Genomic DNA, 24,110 nt, shown 5'->3' with positions numbered 1-24,110 from the left:
TCCCAGATCCAGTGCCCTGTTATCGGGGGTGCTGCCCCCTGGCAGTAACCCCTCAGTCTTAGGGTCTCCCCACCCCAGGGAACGCCCACCCATTAACCCCACCTCGCCTCAGTGTAAGGCTACTGCCAGTCACCATCTAGCCCCACTCCCTAGGGCAGACTGCAGTATACACCACTCATCACAGACAAGGGTGGGTTGGACCTGCTGCCTCTCTGTAGCTGAGCTGCCCCTCTGCAACCCCAGTACTGGTCTTAGGCCCTCAGCTAGGCCCACAACCTGGGGGTTTTCCAGGCTGGAACTCCCCAGCTCCTCTAGCCTACTCCCAGTACCCTGCTCAGCTCCCTAGTAGCCAGGCCCTTCTTTCTCTACAAGCAGAGAGAGACTCCTGAGCTTCTGGCTGCCCTGGCCACCTTATAAGGCCTGGTTAGTCTGTTTGGGGCATGGCCCCAGCTGCAGCCACTTCCCCCAAATAGCTGGGGCTTTGCTCCCAGCCCTCTCCTGGGCTGTTTCAAGCCCCACAGGGCAGGAGCGGATAGCCACCCTGCTGCACTAACACACATACCCGGAACCCAATAGGTACACTAACACACATAATGGCAGCCCATTCACATTATCTAGGTGCCTTCTTGTAATTTTGTAGCACATATAAACCAGTTGTTTGGTTAAAGTGGACATTGGTTCATGGCCCTGTAATGGTCAGCCTTGTCTTATAAACTCCCATTTCCAGTGGTTTAGAAATCGGCTGTAGAATTTTTACTGATTATGAAACTTGTCATATGATAGCCCAGAAGGAGCAGATCTTGTTCATAAAATTTGAATAAAATTGGGACTCTGTTTTTTAAAATGTTGTTAAAGATTACTATATTCAGAAGTAACTATCTTAATTCAACACTTGCAACCCCTTCAGATTCTTGGGATTTTTCTAATAAAAATCTTGTGTTTCTAGTAAAACCTCAGACCAGCTCAAGACCTGGGAATTTTTATCAGGTTTATAAACTGGTTTGTAACTGTAGTGCTGAGACAGCTTTAATGCTTGCTTTATAAAGGGTTTAAATTTAACCCCAGCAGTGCAATTCTCCCGCCATTTGGACTTAGTGTTCCAGAGCCAAATACAGCAAGCACTGTAGCCAACAGATTAATCAATAAATATATTAGCAGTAGCTGATTGGCCAAATTGCCTTCCAAAGGTATTTAAGCACATGTTTATAGCCCATTGACTTCAAGCTTAACTTTAGGCATGTGCTTAACCATTTTATTAAAGTGGAGCCATATTTCCCAGGAACGTGGTTAGTGCATACTGAGAAGCTGGCACCTATCTCATTCCCTCAACACAGCCACTCAATCATTTGATAATTTCAGTGCAGAAAAAGATGAGTAAATATATTTGCTTGCTCTGGCACTACTGCTTTAGTCATACACGTTCAGGAACAGACAGACCTTTAAGCCTTTCTCTGACATAATTGCTACATGGTCTTACCAGACTGAACTTCCTAGGAGTTTCTCTTGGTTTTTAAAAATGAGTTGAACAGAACTTTCCTTCCCCTCCCTTCTCCAGTTGAACTAAACTCACAGAGTGAGACTGAAGTCAAGAGACATGTCTACACAAAACAGCAGAGCTCTGATTCCAAACCAGCCAACCAGACTGACACCTCTCCACCAAAAGTAGTGAAGGTACAGTAGCTATTTAATTCCTAAGCACCAGCAACAGTTAATACTTAAGCAAATCTGATTGTAACATAGACTCAATCCAGCCTATGAATCTGTTTGCACTCCCAGGGGATCTTATGCTATTGATCCATCAATATTCAAACTCTTCAGCAGAGAGCTCTTAAACTCACAGCTTTGCTCTATGGTAAAGTCTTTAAAAAAACTTCATGCTGGAACTAACTCCTGACAGAAAAGAGACTGGATATAAAGGAACTTTGCCCAGTGCTCAGCACAGGGTTTTGAGTTCTGAATGGAAAAGCATCTCAACACAATTGTAATTTAGTTCTTTAAAGATGGAGTTTGTGAGCTGCCTGCTGACAGCTGCTATATTGTTAAAGGGGCACTGTTCCAGTTACAGTGTGGGAATACTAATTTGCTTCTGGGATGGGAGGAGAAGTTTTGAGTACAGAAGTCTGGATGTAGGTCTTGCATTGACAAGCTCTTGGCTTTCCTTAAGTCTGAGTTCCTAGAGATTTTCATCTAGGTCCTGATGCTAATCTTTAAAACCCACCCTGGGGCCTGGCTGTCTGCCTTCCTCCTTGCCTCAGCCATGATAGCAGCTGCAATCAAGAAGATATTCATAGCTAAGGGAGCTCAGTGTATAACTCCTAGGAGCTGGAGTCCTGGCATTCTCAGAGGCAAGCCCTTAGATGTGAAATTCCCTTCCACTGGAGATCAGGATGGGTCCAAGTTTTATCATCTTTAGAGCCCAGTCTACTACTCCTCTCCTTACCCAAGCCTTCCTTCGGTAGTGATTGCCGTAGACCTGCTCGTGACTTCCTGGGATATAAACAGGCAAGAACAACCCCAATATAACTGTAGCCGAGGAAGTGATGGAGAATTTTTGGACAGGGATTTATTTTCTCACTTCAAGGCACACAGATGCTATGTGATGAGCACTTTAATGATATCTCAATAACATCCTCTTCACACATGCTGTCTGAAATAGGAAGTCTTATCTCTGCTCTGCCACAGACTTCCTATGTTACTCTTGGGCACGTCACTTCACCACTCTGCATTTCCCCCCCCCCCCCATCTGTAAAAGGATAGGTATAGTATTTATTTTATTTAAGAAGATAGCAAGATTTAATTAATTAATATCACAGTGCTGTGAGCACCTCTTCTGAAAGGTGCTGTAAGCGCAAAATTTGAGAGGCAAATATGCCTTTAGGATTGTATAACTTGGAAGGTATTCCAGTGTGTGTTCATATGTAAGCTGCTTATCCTTTAAGTTTGTGGTCCTTTGTGCTTATTTCAAAAGAGTCTGCTTGCATGATAAAACCCAACTTGGATCTCTACCTTCATTAATAGTTGTTGCTGCAGTTTTTAGAGAATAGCCCAGATGCTGTTGATTTTTATGCAAGGTTCCTATTTCTCTTCCAGCTTCTGTTTCCTGTTCCTGGTTCCTAATCTCTACTCCTGCCTTCTGCTTTCCTTCTAATGTGAGCTCAACTCTCAGCTATCTCTCCAGCTCTCCTTTTTTTAACAACTGGGCTTCACCCTCCTCCTATAGTAGCTATGTATAGTAATGCCCAGAAAGGAAATTTTTTCTCTATGCACCCCAAAAACCACCTCTTCAGCAGACAAACAGGGGTCACTGTATATCCATGTAAGTTCCTCCTCTTAGATGGGGACGTGTATTGCAATAACACATGCTAGCACTATGCAGTGCAGCCTTGCACTTACGCTGGCTTGGGAAGGATGGCGACTTTTATTGGTAAGGAAGTTACCTTACCTTACCTTTTATTGGCAAGGGTGGGTGAGTAGATCTTTGTCTGGGCTAGTAAACTTCAGTGGCGTGTTCTAGAGCTTGCACTGACTCACTCACGTAGAGGTGAGAACATTGGTGCAAAGGGTCAGTGCCTTGAAGTTCCCTTTTAAAAATAAACAAATCACTTGAGGCTCTGGGAGTTTTTTGAGGTTTTCTATCAAGCTCTCAGTATGGATTAGTCCCTTAGTGTCATTTCAAATACCTAATATCAAAGTTTATTTTTAAAGTTCTCAATCTAAGTGCATTAGATGAGAAATAATATATAGCAAACTGCCTAATTATGTGCAACATTAAAGTTGTGACAAACCAGTTTAAATCAGCTGGCTCTGTTCAACAACCTGATCCTCATCTATCATAACCTTCAGTTCTTAACCATGTCATTTTATTTAAAATACAAACTAGACACCAACCCCTGTAACTGTCTCCTGTGATGTTGCACTTTCTGCTTCCATATCCCTTAACCATCATATCCTTCTCTTAAAGGCTTTTAGTAAACTTATAGTAAAACATGCCTATGCAACAAAGTTGACCATTATCTAAGTGTGATTTTTCTGTACCCCTTTGACACTGGACCTAGGTAACTTTCTATTCTGTTGCTAGAAAAGCTGTTGCAATCAGGTCAGTCCAGAAGGGCCAGCTTTTTGACTGGATATTCAATGTGCCATTTCCTCTTTATTAAGCATCCATTTAAGTCACCTCTAGTAGGTGTGTTAAGGAGTGAGGAGCATCAGGTGACCTCTTTGGTGGACACAGAATATCACCTCCTTGATGCTGTCAGGAGACGCATTCTGAGGTTATTCCCAAGTAGACACTTAATACTTACTAGTATTGGGTTTATCCTTACATTATTTCTTAACTTATGGGATGTTGTCTCTGATGGAGTACACGCACTGTTACTGGTCTGTCAACATCAGGGTTAACTTTAGTTATCTGTTTAACTTTCATTTTAGTGAAACTGCAAATCCCTAAAAACTGAGTGTAGCCTAGTGCCTTTGCTAGAGCTCTGAAATTTTTCATATGGGGTTAGATACATTTCTTGCTGCCCTGAACTACTGAGACTAACTTTTTAAAAGTAGGCTGTAGGAATAAATTACTGGCTTAATCAGAGTTTGTATGGAAAGTTGCCTAAATGAGCCGCCTTCATTCCTAAAGCTATAAGCATTTAGTAAAACTTACTCAGCCTAAGCCTTTGGGCAAACTGTTCCCCTCCTGTTGTCCTCTTCTTCCCCGCTTGTTTGGCCTTCTCATTACTTGTTCCCCCCACTGAGCTTCTTGTATTGCTGTTCATCTCACTGTGTGTGTGTGTGTGTGTGTGTGTTTGTTTTGTTAAACTTATCCCTTTTTGTGTATTCCCCACTTCCTCATCTTTCCCTATCAGCAGGTTTGAGGCAAAGAGGCTAGGACATACAAGGTATTAAACACCTATGGCCTATGTCAGCTGACTCTAGCTTGCAGGGCTCAGCCTGCAGAGCTGTAAAATTTCGGCATAGGGCAGGCATTTGGCCTCAAGCAGGAACCTGAATGTCTACACTAAAAATTTACAGCCGTTGAACCCGAGTCGGCTGACACAGGCCAGTTGCAGGTGTTCAGTTTCAGTGTAGTTGTAGTCAGTCTCTTGATAATGGCTTGACAGAACTTACTTTATGACCCATGTGAGAATTTTAAAACTTCCACTGTCCATTCTTGACTATTGTTTTACCTCAGAGGTTTAGGTGATAGGGGAACAGAGAGGGAGAATGCAATTAAACCAAGGCAATGAGCCTGTAATAGGTTTGCCTTACTCAAGTAGGGTACAGGGTACAAGTAGGGTTCAGAGCTGCTAATTATTAAATATTAAGTTGTTTCTGAGAACTCTGGAAGTCTTGGACAAAACCCAAGTCAAGTCTCCTCACCCACTAGTTCTTATCCAGTTAACAAGCCCTCTTTTCTTCCCTTAGAAGTTTCAGTTGCCAGTGAAGGAAACCTGTGTTGTGTGTCAGAAGACAGTGTACCCAATGGAACGTCTCTTTGCCAACCAGCAGGTGTTTCATATCAGCTGCTTCCGCTGTTCACATTGCAATAGCAAACTCAGGTAATATGTGCAGAAGGTGAGGTATATGAGTGTGTCAGTCCTTAAGAAGAAAATTCAACCTTCCTAAAATATAACAGGAAGCTGAATATGATTCTGTGCAAATGTTCATCTGTGAATACAGGCAGCTGTAGTCTAGTTGATTGAGCAAGGGCCTGGGAGTCAGGTTCTACTCGCAGCTCTGCTGCTAACTTGCTGCATGACCTTGGACATGTCACTTGAATTCTCTAGACTAGTTTTCCTATCTGTAAGATGGGGATAATACCTACCTGCTGTAAAGATCTTTGAGCACTTAAGAGGAAAACCCATAGAAATGCCTTTTTTATATACTGGGTAGGACTTTTCCTCTGGTGACACCAGGTCAACACACTGTTTGAGATGTTTAATGCCAAGTTTTTCCGTGATCTAGCTAAAATTTGGGCCTTAATCTACAACTGATTGAGAGACGTGCAAAGTGCTAACATTTTGTTTTCTTGCAGTCTTGGAACATATGCATCTCTACGTGGGAATATTTATTGCAAGCCTCACTTCAATCAGCTTTTCAAAGCCAAAGGCAACTATGATGAAGGTTTTGGGCACAAACAGCACAAGGAACTATGGGTAAGCAAAACTGAGAACGAAGAGTCCCTGGAGAAATCTGCCCACACTGTAAATACAATAGAAGGCCCTCAAAATCCAGGAGTAGAGGATGCCCCAATTGCAAAAGTGGGAGTTCTTGCAGCTAGCATGGAAGCAAAAGCTGCAGCTTTGCCTGGAAGGGAAGAGAAACCAGCAGAAACAAAGAAACTGAGGATTGCTTGGCCACCTCCATCAGAGCTAGGTAGTCAAGGAAGTGCATTGGAAGAGGGTTTCAAAGTATTTAAGCCAAAGTGGCCCCCAGAAGATGAGGTGTCAAAGCCAGATGTGCAGGAGGATGTGGACCTGGATCTCAAAAAGCTACGAAGAACATCCTCGCTGAAGGAAAGAAGCCGTCCATTTACAGTAGCAGCCTCATTTAGAACAATGTCTGTTAAGGGCCATAAAACAGCGAATGTATCTTCTCCTTCCCAAGCAGATAGGATCACGTTCAAACAAAGTGAAGAACTAGAGAGTGAGGCAGTGATGGAAAGAAAGCGAAAGGAAAAAAGAGCTGAGAATGGGAACATCCAGAACACTGAAGAGAAGAATAAAGAACTGGAGGAAGAAAGAGGAAGGGAAGTGCCTGATATCAAGGCAGACAGGGAAGAGAACTTGGTACAGAATGGTCAGGTGGGTATGGAGACAGATGAGGAAGAAAATGCCACAACGGAGCAGCCATCTCCAAATAAAGAAATATTTGACTCCAACTCTCCTAAACATTTCAGCTTATTGAACATGGTCACTGCTAAGGAATTATCCCCTAGCCAGAATAGCAAATCCAAAGATGATGTGTTCTGGGTAGGTGAAGATGTGGAAGATTTGTCTGTGGAAGAACAGATCAAGAGGAATCGTTACTATGAGGAAGAGGATGAAGATGAAGAATAAATTGGTCTTTCACTAGAAAATTTGCTGCAAGGTGCTGGGCCTTAAATTGGTGTATTAGCTTTTAACAACAGCTGCCCTCTGTGAAAGTGATGCTATCCTGCACGTTGACACATTAGGGAACAACAGAATATACAGCTATGAGGTAGAAAAGTACACTAGAAACCTGCAAAGATCATATCTAGCTGTATGGAAACATGTTTGATCCCTTGGTGTGGGACAGCTGCTCCTACATCAGGTAATCACAATTTACAGCATGAGAACACAGATCTACTCTATACCCTGGTCATTGTATTTTATTCTTTTTGTGCTTTGGCACTTATTCCAATAACAGTAGTTTGCAGGATTCCACTGTACTCCCAAAGGTGGTATTAAACACTTTCTGTAATACACTATTATTACCACTATGAATGCGACTGCAGTGCTTAGGGACCAATTCCAAAGGGACTTGCAGGCCTGCTTTAAAAATGGTGACTGAATGCACTTTAATACACGTAAAGGGCACAGCTGGGATGTTTTCCTCATGAAAACACTAATTTTCTTTGTACTTAATATCTAGCAACTAAAATATATTAAGTACACAGAATGCAATGTAATTCTTATTTGCTTGCTCTTGATGAGTGGAAAACTTCTTACTTTGCACTCTGTTCTTCTGTATACACAACTAATTCTAAACTGGAATTAAGAGGTAGTACAGCCCTCTGGCTGGCTAATGCACCAGTGTGCCCCTTGCTGGAATAGTAGTGCAGATCAAACCCAATGATGACTGACGATACTCTCGAAGACAAGCCATCCCTTTCACAGGAGTCTGCAGGGCATTACTCTTGCATTCCATGTACATTTTCTGAGGTGACTTTTTTTCTACTTTTAGATTTCATTCCCTCTTCTGATTCACTAAAACTGCAAATAACTTTTGTAAGGCCTTTTGACAGTTATTAAACCCTACTTGTACCAAACTGCCAGAACTTTTTTAATAGTTACAACTATGAGACTTACACATACAAAATCTAAGAAAACTAGACAAACAGTGGGATTCTTTCTTGGAACTGGTTTCTAGCAAAGCTTTTAGTACATTTTTAAACTTGACAGGATTTATTTTACAAATAATTTGAAAGGGGGGGGGGTTATTCCTACAGTAGTTTATTCTCTGTACTGTATTCACTTGAGAATTAGTCCTAACTATATTTTTATAGAGGTGTAAAATATTCTACTTTCTTCCAATCTTGCTAAATATAAAACATTTTTATTCAATAAAGCTTTGTAATTTACTTTGAACTCTAAGGCTGAAGCCTAATTCATGTTTTTGTTTTAACTGCAGTAAGGCAGTATATAAGATGACCTTGGTTGAGAAGGATGAGTTCTCTTCTTTTAGTGTTGAAGTCTTCATAATGTGATTTCATACCACTAGGTGACACTGTTGGACCACTCTAGCCAGTTTGGCAAATGCTCCTGGAACAGGGATTAAAAAAAGATAGATCAGAGGGACAAACTTGTTTAACCCTTTCATTCTTGATTTTTAAACAATTCTTAGAGAAAAGGACTTGAAGGCACTTCCTTAGTTACATGTGCTGGTCTGGGGGAACCAAGTGACTAGTGGTAGCTATAAGTGGAGCTCCTTAGGGAAGGGGCAGACTGGGAAGGTCTGGGAGGAAATACAGTAGGGAGCTAAACAGCAGCAGTGAGGAACCACTTATGCAGTAGGAGGAGAAGTCTAGTAGGGCCCTTGTCTGGCCGAAAGACATTTAGCAGCTATAGACACATGGCGGCCATGCACAGTTGCATGAGATGCTGGCTGGCAGGAGGTGTTGGGGGGTGAAACTGGATATTGGCAGGAGGTACACAGCCAGGCTAATAGCTCACAGATCAGCTTATCATGTTCGGACTATAGAGTTAAAGAATGCATTTTTCTATTTCTTCTAAAATGCAACTGGGGCCTGATTCTCCCTCAACCCCATGAAAAATAAAAACTCCCATTGAAGTCAGTGAAAGCTGCAGGTGCTCAGCACATCTGAAAAGCAGGTCCTTGGCCTATGGAAGTGAAGAGCAAGTAAAATGTGCTGTCTTCCTGTTTCAAGACTTTAATACTCCAATTCGGATACTAAGTATGAAATCACATTTGTTAGATGTGCCCAATACCCATCCCATGTGGAGCCAATACTAACTTATGACATGGACCAAGTTGTGGGAAACATGATGTAGCTCATGGCACAGCTAGCTGAGACTTTGCCATTATGCAGCAATGAATATAAGTGCCATGATTCTCAAGATGAGAAGGTTCAATTTCTGGGAAATTAAGGCTCACTAGTGCCCTATCTTGGCAAATGACACTATAATAGCGTTTCCCCCCTAGAGAAGTTTATACCACCATGAGTGTCTCTTAAATGTTAAGTTTTTGCCAAAATTCTAATGTCTGTACCCTTTCTAGTCATAGTTTTGTATTAGTGGCTATCACCACAATATGAGTGCTTATATAGGCCAGTTTATTTGCATCCACGATAGTGCAGCCGCTATGAGAACTAACAGAGCCAGAAATTATCTTGTACAGTGTACTCAGATCCTCAACCCTAAGACTCATTCACCAGATGCCCTAGTTGAATTTCAAAGCCTATTTGAGAAAATATACCAAAATACACAAATCTTAAATCAATGGTAACCTTCCACTAATAAATGTTAATATGTTTTAGGCACTCCATTTGGTTTTATATAAACAAATATTTTTGAGAACTCTTAGACAATACAGAGCATAGTCTACACTCAAGCCACACTTCAGAACTGAAGATTTCTTCTGCATCCTTTATTTGTGAGCAACTGCATGGATTTGGCTGCAGAATTAGGTCCTCTCTTTATAAATGGGATGAGTAATAGTCTAAGGATTTTAGGTTTACATATTCAAATTTAATCACTGCTTATATCTTTGAAGAAAATAGTTCCATGGCTGATGGTAATTAATACATGAAAACGCTAAGGACTTCTATCACCCTTTCACTGCTGCTCCAAAGTTTCAGTAATGTCTTTATAATCCAAAGTAAGTCCACAAAGAGCATAGGAAATGCATCTCTAAATTCTCATTGTCTCTCGTGCCCTTGTTCCTTCCAGACAGTTGGTAGGGCTTGCTTTCAACAAGAAGAAGAAACTGGACCAGTCTGCAGGAGTGTATTGAAGGACAGGAGAACTAACCTATCCAATACTCTTGTAATTCAATCAAATAACTAGAGCATTGCGCAGTAAATTAGGGGGAGACCGTTTGGTCTAGTGGCCCAAACATAGGGCTGGAAGACAGGAACTTGTTTTCAACCTTGATTGGCTAATAGCTTGAGACATGAGTCTGTTTCACCCTCTTTAAAATGGGAATAATACCACTTCCAGGTAGTGAGGGCAATTTGTAATGCAATTTTAAACAAGTACTATAGAAGTTTAGGAATATGAATTCAAGATTTCTTCCCCTGCCTCTCAAACTAACTAGGTAAAATCCAACTGTGATTTAAGGGGAAATTGTTTTGCTAAAATATTTGTTTTTAAAATTACCAGTTTCTTTACAACCCCAAATGGAGGAAGAAAAAAAAAGCAAAAACATCTGTTTGTCCGTGTCCCCTTCAAGCATTTGCAAAAAGCAGAGCACCATGAAGGTGCTTGAGGTCAACTGGCTGATCATAAGACTTACAGTTCTAAATTCAATAAGTTAAATCTTCCTTGCTCAGGTGCGGTTGAGTGGGAGTACTTCCGACATCTCTGTATTTTTATTCTAAATCTCACCTCAGTTTAATTCTTCTATAAACCCTAGCACCAGTTCACATTAAATCTCTGGATGACTTGTTAATGCTGTAATCCCACTCATACCTACTGTGCAGTGGCAGCTGCCCACTCAAATACCCTCACTCAACCTCCTAATTAGCTGAGCTAGTGGCTTTACCACCCACATGGGCAAACAGGTTGGGAGTAAGGGGGTGGTTTTGTGTCTCTTCTCAAAATCCAGTAAGGGAATAGCTTTATGTCACTTCCAAAGTCTCAGGACCTATATTGAGATTGCTCCAATTTTTCTAGCAGTTCCATCCTACCAGCTTTGAGGAGTTAAACATTATAAAACAAAAAAGATTGCTAATCAATTATTTTTCCAATATATCTAGTGGCTTTCTGACCATATGAGAATCCTGTTTAAAAACTACTGTCCTAGTTTTCAGTACACTGCATCTTGCCTTGTCTCTCCTCCCAACTCTTCTAGCGTGAGCCCTGTTACCCTAACTTGCCTGTTGCTACACATGCTTTCTCTGAAGCTCATCTTAAACAGCCTCCCTGTATCCAGCTCATTTAAAATCACACCTGAGAATCTTTAATTTGTGTTATATTTGTATCTTTTCACTTACTCTGTCCAACTCTTCACCTATTGTAGACAATTAGTGACTTAAGTACTTGGTCATCTAAGGCTCACAAAGTGAATGAGACTTAAGTGCTTGTCACTTTTGAAAACTCTTCCCATCTAATGCTGTCAGATATAATTCAGTAATGCATTTTGTGATATATGGGGATAGAAAGTGGTATCAATTAGCTTACTATTGATTGACAAAGCTACCATTAACCAAGCTGTGGCACACAATACAAATGAGCTGTTTATTGTCCAAGAGATGGAGTTTAACCCACAACTAGGGATGCTAAATGGTTAAAATAGGGTTACACCTTAACTCTATTGGAAAAGATTTGTAGGGCAACTGTTTTAGGCAGACTGCTGGTTTGATGTGGCATGTGCTTCCTGTGTGCTTATACACACACACAAGTAGCCAAGTGTTATGTTATCAGTAATTGTATTGACTCTGTAGAAATTAATTTTAAGTTACTGATGTGCATAGGTGTTCTAAAGGGGAAATAGGATTTCTGCCCCAATCAAAGATCGCTTTCAAATTAGCTTTGAATAGTAAACTAAAGACTGCTACTGGGTTTAGAAAGTGGGATGTGAGAGAGAACAGTGGTGGGGAGAGTATGTGCTCTGGCAGGGCATTATCCTTCCCATTGGAGCTACTGTTGCTTTTACAGAAGGGTATAGTTTTAAATGGCCTAATTTGAAGGCGTGGGGTCTGGCTGAGCTCTTCCCTTGTCTGCAGTGATCACTCTCACTCCTTTTTCCCCCTGGGTTTGTGGTCTGAACTCAAGTTGTCTAGATTTTCCTCTGAGTGCGGCTGCCTCAGAGGACGAGTCTAAAGGAGGGGTTTTCAGAGTGTGGGTCCCGACCCAGGACTGGGTCTCGGCGGCTCTGGTCGTCACCGCCGACCCGGCTGTAAAAACTCCCCTCAGCGGAGCCGCCCGGTTTCGACCCGGCGCTGCGGCCGGAAGCCGCCAGCAGCAGGGCTACAGGGGACGGATCAGGGGGTGCTCCCCTGGCCGCTGCCGGCAGCCAGGGCCTGGGCTGGATGGAGCCTGGGTCTGGCCCAGCGGAGCCGCCCTCACAGCGGCGGTGTGGGGCTGGTGAGCGGGCGGGCGCGGGAAGCGGGACCGGGAAGAGCCCAGCCACGGCCCGCGGGGCCCAAGGCGCCTGTGTCACCACCGGGCAGGCGGGAGGGGGAGCGAGGCCCGCCCCGCCCCCTCAGGCCCAGCCGCGGTTTCCAGCCTCCTCACACAGGGGGCGCGGCAGGCTCAGCCCCACCCCGGGCGGGGCCCTCCAGCGCGCATGCTCGCGGCCCGAGGGGGCGGGGTTTTAGTCCCCTCAGGGTGCACGCGCGGCGCACGCGAAGCGCCGTTTTCCGGGGTGTGGCCCCGGCATGAGGCTGCTGCCTCGAGGGCGCAAGCGTGGGCGGCCGCAAGGGCCTGGGGGCGGGGCCCCGCGGGGGGGGCGGGGCTCGGCCCCGAGCGCCGCCCTGGCCCGTTGGCTGCTGCCGGCGCGGGGAGGCGGAAGATGGCGGCGGCCGCGGCGGCGCTGCTCTCGGCCTGGTTCTGGAACGAGCGGTTCTGGCTGCCGCACAACGTGACCTGGGCGGACCTGGCGGGGGAGCCGGGCCCGGAGGGCGGCAGCGGCGCCCAGTACCCGCAGGCCGGGCACGTCCTCTCCGCCTTCCCGCTCGCGCTGGGCATCTTCGCCGTCAGGCTGCTGTTCGAGAGGTGAGCGCGGCCGGGGTCCCGCCCCGGGCCCGGTACGGAGCGGGCCGGTCTGGCCACCGCGCTCCAGAGCATCCCCGGGGTTCGGAGCTGAGGGGCCCCCCAGGGCCCTTCCCCCCCGACTTCCTGGGGACCAGGCTGGGCACCGCGCTCCAGAGCATCCCCGGGGACCTCCCCCCCGCCGGACTCCCGGGGACCGGAGCTGAGGAGCCCCCCAGGGCCCTTCCCCCCCGACTTCCTGGGGACCAGGCTGGGCACCGCGCTCCAGAGCATCCCCGGGGATCGCTGGGCCCCCCAGGGCCCGTTCCCTCCCCCCCGCCGGACTCCCGGGGACCGGAGCTGAGGAGCCCCCCAGGGCCCTCCCCCCCACTCCCGGGGACCAGACTGGGCACCACGCTCCAGAGCATCCCCGGGGATCGGAGCTGAGGGGCCCCCCAGGGCCCTTCCCCCCCCCCGGACTCCCGGGGACCAGAGCTGAGGGGCCCCCCAGGGCCCGCCCCCCCACTCCCGGGGACCAGGCTGGGCATCGAGCATCCCTGGGGTTCGGAGCTGAGGGGGCCCCCCAGGGCCCTCCCCCCGACTTCCTGGGGACCAGGCTGGGCATCGTGCTCCAGAGCATCCCCGGGGACCGGAGCTGAGGGGCCCCCCAGGGCTTTCCCCTGACTTCCTAGGGACCAGGCTGGGCACCGCGCTCCAGAGCATCCCCCGGGGACCAGAGCTGAGGAGCCCGCCCCAGGGCCCACCCCCCCCCGACTCCCGGGGACCAGAGCTGAGGAGCCTGCCCCCGCAGACTCCCGGGGACCAGAGCTGAGGAGCCCCCCAGGGCCTGCCCCCCCGGACTCCAGGGGACCAGAGCTGAGGAGCTCTCCCCCAGGGCATCCCCAGGACTCCCTAGGGACAGAGCTGGGCACCACTCTCCAGAGCATCCCCAGGGACCAGACCTGAGGAACCCTCCCCTAGACCCCCGTGGCACCCCCTGGGGGCAGGGCCCGGAACAGCTCTCTAGTGCATCCCCACAGACTGGAGCTGAGGAGCCAGCCTCCCCCCGCAACCTCTAGAGCAGTGGCTCTCAAACTTTTTTACTGGTGACCCCTTCCACCCAGTAAGCCTCTGAGTGTGACCCCCCCCTTATAAATTATAAACACTTTTTATATATTTAACATCATTCTAAATGCTGGAGGCAAAGCGGGGTTTGAGGTGGAGGTTAACAGCTCGTGACCCCCTGAGGGGGGCCCAAACCTCTGTTTTTTGAACCTCTGCTCTAGAGAACTGTCCCTGTCTCCAAGAACATCCCTAGGGACTAGAGCTGAGAAATTGGCCCCCCAGTGCACTCCCTCCCATGGGGAAAGGGCTAGGGAGAACTCTCCATAGAATTTTCCAGCACCCGACAGGGTACGCTCCCAGCTGGCCAGGGAGAGCTTTCCAGAGCCCACATAGGGGCTAGGCCTGGGTGCCCCATAGGATATGCCTAGAGCACCCTGGGAGTAGGGTTGGGGATTGGTTTCCAGAGCATCTTCCAGCCCCACAGGAACCAGAGCTGTGCGTCTCCAGCCCTTGGGGGTTCCACCACTCATCTATTCAGGGGACATCTTCCCCACTAAACTCAGGTGCCCCTCAGGCTCCCAAATCCTCAGGATCAGAGACCTGCATCTTTAGATGTTGTATGTCAGGGAATGGGAGAGGTACCTCTTGGTGTGGTACCTGGGGATATCTGCCTATCAGTAAAGGCCAGACAGTGATATTTCCTTATGTACCAGAAATATTGTGAGAGTTAATAGCCATGAGACCCTGGGAGATTTTCAGCTATATGATAGATATGCAAGCCTTATTTGTGTGTGAATTACTACCTTCTGACCAGCCAGTTTATGTCTAATGCCTTCTGCAGTTCAGAAATACTGTTACGATTCTGAGCAGGGTGACAGATTGACATTGGTAGAAATTGAAGTCCTCTTTATCCACTGGAAAAATATAGCATGGGCAATAGCAGGGCAAGCTTCCTCCACTCTGCTCTTCCAGTGTATCTCAAGTTTCATTCAGTCCTTGGCCCCTTTTCTCAGACTGCCAGTGAGGGAGCCTGGTAGTCCCAACTGTGGCACTAGTTTTTGTGATGGGGGACATCTATCCATGAGAAAGCTGATGGATACCCACCAAACTCTCTTTGCACAGGTCACCAAACAGCCTTTGGGTACCTATGGGTACATCTACACAGCAAAAAAAGACCTGGAGTAATGAGTCTCATAGCCTGGATCCGCTGACTCAGACTCGCCTGTGGGGCTAAAAATAGCAGGTGTGGCATGTTGGGGCTGGAGCCCAGGCTCTGAAATCCAGTGAGGGGATTGGTCTCAGAGTGTGGGCTCCAGCCCCAGCCCAAATGTCTACGTTTCTATTTTAAGCCCTGCAGCATAAGTCCTGTGAGCCTGTCACCTGACTCAGGCTTGGAGGTTTGGTGCCTCAGGGTTTTGGTTGTTTGTTTTGCTATGTAGATGTACCCCACGACTCTCGATCATTGACAACATGGCCGCAGTTTGACAATATCTATCCCATAACCCTTTCATCCTCTCATTAAAATACACTTATTTGCTGCTGATGTGCTCTTGTGCAGCCCTCCGAGCACAGCACGTATGTGTTTGGAATAATCTCTTGTTTTCACTACTTCTTTCATAGTTTTGATGATCTGAGAAGATGTAGTTTTGACCCTTGTGTTATACAGGGGTTCTCAAACTAGGGGTCAGGACCCCTCAGGGGGTTGTGAGGCTATTACATGAGGGGTCATGAACTGTCAACCTTCACCCCAAACCTCGCTTTGCCTTCAGCATTTATAATGGTGTTAAATATATTAAAAAGTGTTTTTAATGTATAAGAGGGGTTGCACTCAGAGGCTTGCTATATGAAAGGGGTCACCAGTACAAAAGTCTGAGAACCCCTATGTTATAAAGAGTGTACTCTGACGTGCGTGAAGACAAATGAAGATTCTTAATGATCTCTTCATTCTGATGTCTTGTTGGAGCTGCCAGGTTAGCTGTGTCAGGGACATACTCTATGAAATGTTCAGTCCATACTCGCTAATAAAAACACATTTGAAATTGTGTGATATCGTCCCTGGATTCTGGATGTGCAAATTCATTTTTTTGCTAATGCCCTGTGAACTTGCCATTCTGTGGTGCACTTCCTAGATTTTGGATCTTCTTTATGTGCAGTTCAAAGATGGATGTGGGGCTTGTGGGGTTTAATTCAAAACATTTATGCAAAAACGTATCTGCACATCTCAATGTGTGATTTAGGATATAGAGACTTCAATTGCGTTTACCACTTGGCCTGCACACCTGTTGGCCAGGCTGAAGTGCTTTTTCTGTGTTACAGTTGCTAATCGTGAAACTGTTGTATAGATTGATGCTATTTAGCAATTCTTGTTCATTCTCAAAGCTCTTTGTTACAGCTTTATCTAGAATGAAGAAAGGGAGAACTGTGGGTGTAGGAACAGCATCCTGTGTAAAAACACACAAAACCTGAAAGCATAGAATCTTATTCATATTAGTGTCAACGGCATGAAGAAAGGGAAATGTACTGAACAGTATCCTAAAGTAATTCTTTGAGGTAGCACCCAGTTAGGATTTAAAAAACACACACGCTACACTGTTACCATCTGAGGCTTTCTCACTGAAGGATGTGGGGAGTTGTTTGCCCAATCCCATTTAGTCTATAAAACATGAAGCGTAGTCATTTATCTTGATGCTTGCTTCATGTACAGAAAACCATATTTAAGTTTGCATGAAAATAAAATAGAATATTACATAACACTAGAAAATGTACTGCAGGGAGCAGCTTTGAATTTGCAGGGAAATGCACAACATGATCTAGGGCTTTTCCACCTTTGAAGTCTGACATCCAGATCTGTTGATGCTTCAGGCTTGTGATGATTCTGCGACGTACTCTGAGGATTCAATTTTCTTTTATTTCAGTGCCTGTAAAGCTAGAAAAATTGTGATTGTAGGCTAACCCGGGATAGTTTCTTCAGACAAGTGAAATGCAATTGCTTGCTGCTGTCCTGCACTTGAATATTTTGAGTGCTTTGTCTATCACTGCGTCTGACCCAAAGCTAAAGATAAAAAGTGGTTAGCTCTGCCACAGTTTCCTTGTAAAACTCACCAGAGGGCAGAAAAAATAGATGACTTGCCCACCTGGTCTGTTACTTTTGTTAAACTCCTAGTTCCAAGCAAATAATTGCACCCTATGTTGCATTTTGATGATGGGGGCTCTGCATATGGTTTAAAAAAACATTGGAATCTCTTCTCATTAGGGTTTCAGATTATTCATAAATAATAGACTTGAAAATGTTCATTCTTCTCGTGTGGTGCATGAGTTCCCTGATTGTTCCTCATTGTACAGTCAAGTGCAGGTGAGATTTTATGCATAGGTGACACAGAAGGGAGGTGTTTGGCATTGTTTCCCAAAGGGCTTTTACACAGAGAGACAACAGAGGAGAACTAACCAGGTTGCTTTGGTTCTTTCAGTAAATAGTTTGACAGAAGACTGATTCACGGTAGTTAATTTATCTGTGCAACAAGGGCAAAACCTTTTATTTATGAAAAGGGCTGTAGAAGGAAACTGACTAGGGAACGAGTCAGTTTCCTTTTGCAGACATCATATGTAAAGTGCTATGGGTGTTGAGCCTACGTAAGTGATCTAAGACATCAAAGAAGGGGGGTGGGTGAAGGAGAGAAGCAGAAAAAGGAAAAATAGAACAAAACAGTAACAGAAAAAGCAACCATCTTCCTTTCTGTCTCTCTCTCCCCTTCTCTCTCCATCCTGCCCTCAAAAAAAAAAAAAAAGGGGGGGGGTGAGGGAGAGACAAGCATCCCAGAATTCCTTTGCTCTGCCTTCTGACGCTCTTCTTCTGAAGCATCATGCCATCCAATGCAAAGGACCTGGGGGCACAGTTCCCATCTTAGCGTGCCAGGGCTGGCCCTGGTCAAGTGTCCACACTCAGTAGCAAACAATGACAGGAAATTTTGTGATGGAATGTTCCTTGTTGCAGGGGTCAGGATGTAATCCCTCCTCCTCTTCCCATGTACAGCACTGAATAACTGGCCCAGGGATATTGGTTTTGGAGAGAAGTGCATTAGATTATAATTTTCCTTTGAAGCATCAGGTATTAGCTGCTGTCAGAGACAGGGTACCACACTTGATCTAGTACAGGGTCTTCCATGTTAACACTTCTTTCATCATCACCATAACTTCTGGGTTATGTTTCCTGGCTTTGTGGTTCATCTACATCTGAGAGCTTTTCTATATCTTTAATTAATGTTTTCATACCTCTACCCCACTGTAGGTCAGGTTTAGTTTGTATTTTGCAAAAGTATATTGTCAGAGACACCGGTCATGCTGATGCCTAGCTTGTTTTTCTAAAATTTCTGCCTATTAATTTCATTGGGTGACCCCAGGTCCTTGTGTTGTGAAGGGGTAAATAACACTGCCTTATTCACTTTCTTCACACCATTCATGATCTTACAGATCTCCATTATATCCCCCCTTAGTAGTTTGTTGCCCTTCTCTGTATTTTTCCAATTCTAATGTATCTTTTTTTTTGAGATGGGGTGATCAGAACTGCAGTCACTATTCAAGGTATGGGCTTTATATAATGGCATTATAATATTTACTGTTTTATCTATCCCTTTTCTAATGGTTCCTAACATTGTTTTTTGACTGCTGCTGCAAATTAAGCAGCTGTTTTCAGAGAATATCCACAATGACTCCAAGAACTCTTTTTTGGCCAATTCAGACCCCCCATCATTAGTATAGTTGGGACTGTTTTCCAATGTACGTTACTTTGCATTTATCAACCCTTCCCTCCTCTTCCTCCTCCCACCTCACCACTTAGAATATGTCATAAACATTCACATTTATCTAATAAAATCCCATTGTGCACATACCACCTTCCAGGCCTTGGGAATTATTAAATCAAATGGCTTCCTTGACACACAATTGGCAGTAACACTGATGACTCAGAGATTGAACTGTATTTGCAGTTCTTTTGCTTTCTGTGGCTTTCTTCTTCCTCCTCTCATTCTCCCATTCTTTCTTCAGCATTATGAGGAAGTGTGGGTTTTCTTCCTTGAATGGTTTGTTACAGCAACACACAAGTTTCTCTTCTAACTGGATGTCATCTAGATGCAGAGAGCAGTTTACAAAGAGATCTGTGACTCTTTAAGTTGACTGTAAACAGGGAGGTGCCCCTACCGAGCTGGGGAGACCTGCAATGTATTCTTCCTATAATTTGCTCACACTGATTACTTCAGAATGCATGTAAACTCATAGGTACTCTTTCAGTTCCTCCAAGGAGCTAAGGGGATCTGCAGTGTGTTCCTGTCCGGCTAAGAAACCTCCCTGGATTTTTGCTTCACATAAGGCAGAGTTGAAAATTAGTGTCTTGTAAATCATTTACAATTCTAATACAGTGAGATTATGAAGGAGAGAGTCTGCACAGAGGCTCAGCCTCTTATCTTGAGAGTGCAATTTGGTAATTGGATCCCAACTGCTGAAAGGTGCATTGATCATAAATTTTATTATCTGGGAAAGTTTTTTGTGTGTATGTCTTTTCTTTCAAGCTGGGATGGAGACTCAGCAGGCAAAATAGAATGTTGCCCTGTGGGAGGTTGGATTTGGGAACGAGAGCTCTCCAGAGAAGATATTTGTGCTCTTCAGGAGGAAGAAAAGACAGAAAGCAGAACACTCAGACTTCCCAACCTCCATTTTGTCTCCATTTTCTGCCTTGGTTGTCCATCAGGCCGACAGGGAAGGTGGTTGTCTGGATATTTTTGGGAGAGTAGAAATTTAGACTGGGCATTTGGGTGAGAATTGAGTGAACAAAATATATCTCCAATGGGATGAATCACAGTGCCTTGTTAATTCTGAGAATGCTGCCCTGGCAGGTTGCAGAGTCGGTAGGACAGCTTATTTTGAGGTATTTTGACTTGCCATTGACTTTTTAAAGAGCTATATTGATACCTCCATCTCTCCCAGTTCTGGAATCCATAGCACCTGGGTTGCTGCCGACTGACCTGACCTAGTCTGCATTCACCTTGTGATATATGTCTCCTGTAGCGTTAGGGTATGTCTACACTGCAGTGTAAGCTCAGGGTTAGTAGAACTTGAATTAGCAGACACTGGGTTTGTTAGCGTTGGGCTTGAGTGTCTACGCTTATTTGTAATCCCAGGTTAGGAGTTGTTGAACTCTGGGTCCCAAATTGTGTGTCCAGCGTATCCCCCTGGGGTCCAACCACCCATATCCTAGACTTCCTAGTGCCTTCCCAATATGTGGTCAGTAGCCTTTTGTTGGAGGGAAAACTTGACCGTCCAGCAGATGAAGATAGCCAGCCTATGGGATTGTGGAATAAAGGTAATAGGGTAATAATTGGAGATATACCAATCTCCTAGAACTGGAAGGGACCTTGAAAGGTCATCGAGTCCAGCCCCCTGTCTTCACTAGCAGGACCAATTTTTGCCCCAGATCCCTAAATGGCCCCCTCAAGGATTGAACTCACAACCCTGGGTTTAGCAGGCCAATGCTCAAACCACTGAGCTATCCCTCCCCCTACTTTTAGTGGACTCCCAGAGCATGAATCTAGTGGGGCTAGGTCTACACTGCAAAGCAACAGGGTTGGAACCCTGGACATCAGCTTGATTCAGGCTCAGACATTCCACTCCTGTGGAGTCCTGGGATCTGGATTAGCATGATTTGTGCATAGATGGAAGGAGAGGTTAGGCTTGAGCCTTAGTTCAAATCCTGGGCTTACGTTGCAGTGTAGACATACTCTTAGGGCTTGGCTACACTGGAGAGTTGCAGCGCTGGTGGAGGCTTTACAGCGCTGCAACTTAGTAACTGTCCACACCTGCAAGGCACATCCAGCGCTGCAACTCCCTGGCTGCAGCGCTGGATGTACACCTGGTCTGCTTGGGGTATAACGAGTGCAGCGCTGGTGATGCAGCGCTGCTCGTCAAGTGTGGCCACACACCAGCGCTGTTATTGGCCTCCAGGGTATTAGGAGATATCCCAGAATGCTTTTAACTAAATTACTCTTTGTTTTGTTATGATGCCTCTCTTTGTTTTGTTGTGAACTCGGGGCTCCAGGAGCTGCTTATCTACAAAACAAACACAGTTCTTGTTTGCTGTGAATGAGGCAGGCAGGGGGATGAATGTCTACAGCTAGTGTTTGCTTGAGGAGAGAAACAGCAGGGAGAAAGGGAGTCCGTTGGAGCAGCTGCTTATCTGGTCTGCAGGCTATTTGCAGTTAAGAGTGAATGAGGGGTCGAGGAAATGTTCAGATTTTGCAAGGCAGGGAGCTGACACAGAATTTGCAAGGCAGGCTTTGCAAGGCAGGGAGCCGACACACAGTGTCAGCTCCAAAAATCCACACACTCTCTCCCCCGCTCCCTGTCACGCTCTAGCCCACCCCCCTCTTTTGAAAAGCACGTTGCTGCCACTTGAATGCTGGGATAGCTGCCCATAATGCACCACTCCCAACAGCGCTGCAAATGCTGCAAATGTGGCCACACTGCAGCGCTGGTAGCTGAGTGTGTGGCCACACACCAGCGCTTTCCCTACACAGCTGTACGAAGACAGCTGTAACTCCCAGCGCTGTACAGCTGTAAGTGTAGCCATACCCTTAGAGAGAGAGAGACAGAATAGTTGTTCAGATACTTTTCCACATGCTGAAACTTCAGGCCCCTGGAATGCTTTTTGCCAGTTTTGGGCAAGTTACTAACATCTAAGTTTCCCTGTCTCTAAAATGGTGTTAATGATACTTGGTATGCTTTGTAATGTACTTTGAAATCCTCTAATTAAAAGTGCTGTTCAAGTTCAAAGTATGAAGATCACTGCACTTGTGCTCTGCAGTGACCTGTTATGGATGCCATCTCTAGCTGTGGGTTGCTTATTGCATGTTGTAGTATGGATCATGTTTGCTAACATTTGTCAACAATAAATGCATTGTACAGAATTTGACAACCCAATTCACAAGTACAGATTCCTGATATCTAACCTAAAATCTAAGTTGCATTGCTCTCTCCATAGTGAGAGTTGGTTGTGTATTAGATTTATTGCTTTTGTGTTCAGCCTTCAAAGCAATCATGCTCAAATGAGTGAAAAGTAATTCAGCTCAGGGAATGTTCTGTGGGTTGTAAGCAGACGGGAGTTCTTTGGGAATGGTGGGCAGGAGGACCAGGGGCATTTCTAAAACATTTAGTCTTGATCTTTCATCCAGTCCACATGATGATGATTTTACTTAAGTTTCCTCCACTTAATACCTTACAGCTGTGCAGCAGAATTAACAACACAATTAGCACACACAAACAGAGAAACACCTACATTAAAACTTAATCAGTTGACTGGACCTGTAAAAGGTGAGAGAAAAATAACAAATATGAGACAAACAATAGTTAAATTAAAAATCAGTGTTTGTAATAGAGCATCATCTTGAGGTATTTAAGTGTGAAAAGTTGGACTGAGAGAGGTCTCAGAGGGGTGGTGGGGAAAGAGTCCCACATCCACCACAGGAAAGATGCATCTGCCTGCCAACCTGAGATGCAATGGTGAGAAAAGTGAAAAGCAGGCCTTTTAAGAGTGAATCATGATTTTGGGTGACCAACTTGAGGTGCCTTAAAAGAATTTCAGAAAGTGCTGAGCTCCTGCCCTCTAATAATCAGCTGCTTTAAAGGTGTGTCAAGATGTGTGCACAAAATCACTAGTCTCTCTTAAAAAAAAAAAAAAAAAATCTTGGCCATTATTTGACCCCCTGGGTCAAGATTCCAGGAGAAAGTCTTTACTGTATCTGAGGTCTATAAAGTTTAGGGCTGTAAAAATGAAACAAAAAGAAAATGAGTGTCAAATTACAATCATTCTCTCCACCTTTATAGGCACCCAATGTAAAGAATGCAGGCCTAGTATTGCTTAAACTAATGAGCAGACATGTTGCTACCTTTTGAGCAAGCTGCAAGTGATGGAGGTTCCTTGCTGAGAGTTGCAGTAATCGTCTTGAAGCTACATGCTGCTGTTACAAGATTGTAATGGGATATAGTGCTAAGGTTGTGCAAATTGTGCATCTGAAAATCCACTCTTGGCGCCCAGGGAACATTCTAAAGTGACATCAAGATTTTTGAGCTTGCTCCTACAGAGTCCCCTTAAGTGGGAATGTACGAGGATTTTCTCTTTATCTTGACAACCTCTACCCAGTAGCAGGACTGGTTTTCTCAGGGTTGAGATAAACTTATCCAACTGGCAAAACAGAGACCGTACTTAGAGCCATAGAGCAAGAAAAATATAACAGCCTGCGGATAATATTTATTCTACTTTTAATTATGGTTACGCATCAAATATGCCCACCCTGGACAGGAAATTGCTAGCAACCGCCATGTTGGAAGACGGTTGTTGGTCGCAGTTTTGGTTGAAAACACTGTTGCTAGCAGAGTTAATAAAGATACAGTATAGACAGAGCCCAAATACACTCTCTTAAAAGTGATGATGAATTCCACAGCTGTCACTGAGTTTCCCACCTGTTTCTTAGGCTTTGTCTACACTACCTTGCTTTTAGCAACACGGCTGTGCCACCATAGCAATGCTGCTAAAAGGTGCACAATGTAGCTGCAGTTTGTCGGCAGGAGAAAGCTCTCCTGCAAACAAAAAAGTCCACCACCACCCCACGAGTGGCAGCGGCTTTGTCGGCAGGAGAGTGCTGCTGCCAACAAAGTGCTGTTCACACCTGCGCTTTTCGTTGGTAAAACTTTTGTCGTTCGGGGGGATGTTTTTTAACACCCCTGAATGACAAAAGTTTTGCTGACAAAGTTCCAGTCTAGACAAAGCCTTAGACACAGCCTGCCTCTACTGCTGTCTGTACCCTCATTTGCTTGTGTTGCTTCTTATCCATGTGCGTTTTGCTATGCACCCAGCATTCCTTTATTGCTGCTATGTACGTTTTCTGTGTGCTTGTC

The 24,110-nt window shown here is 45.2% G+C and overlaps 2 protein-coding genes across 5 annotated transcripts in view; both read left to right on the top strand.

Moving 5' to 3' along the window:
* LIMA1 (LIM domain and actin binding 1) overlaps positions 1 to 8,327 on the top strand; it is a 41,576-nt gene extending 33,249 nt beyond the window's left edge. For all 4 annotated transcript variants that reach the window (XM_039514882.1, XM_039514884.1, XM_039514880.1 and 1 more), the window contains 3 exons: positions 1,556 to 1,671; positions 5,416 to 5,549; positions 6,026 to 8,327. In XM_039514882.1, the coding sequence (XP_039370816.1) occupies positions 1,556 to 1,671; positions 5,416 to 5,549; positions 6,026 to 7,049 (1,274 nt within the window). In that variant the 3' untranslated portion in view covers positions 7,050 to 8,327. The remainder of the gene's footprint in view (positions 1 to 1,555; positions 1,672 to 5,415; positions 5,550 to 6,025) is intronic.
* Positions 8,328 to 12,784: 4,457 nt separating this feature from the next.
* CERS5 (ceramide synthase 5) overlaps positions 12,785 to 24,110 on the top strand; it is a 44,198-nt gene continuing 32,872 nt past the window's right edge. The window contains exon 1 of the mRNA XM_039514897.1: positions 12,785 to 13,130. Coding sequence (XP_039370831.1) covers positions 12,928 to 13,130 — 203 coding nt within the window. The 5' untranslated portion in view covers positions 12,785 to 12,927. The remainder of the gene's footprint in view (positions 13,131 to 24,110) is intronic.

Source organism: Mauremys reevesii, linkage group 25 (assembly GCF_016161935.1).
Source record: "Mauremys reevesii isolate NIE-2019 linkage group 25, ASM1616193v1, whole genome shotgun sequence".
In the NCBI taxonomy this organism is placed as follows: domain Eukaryota; kingdom Metazoa; phylum Chordata; order Testudines; family Geoemydidae; genus Mauremys; species Mauremys reevesii.
Note: the sequence above shows the minus strand (reverse complement) of the source record. Positions and strands in the feature narration are given on the sequence as shown.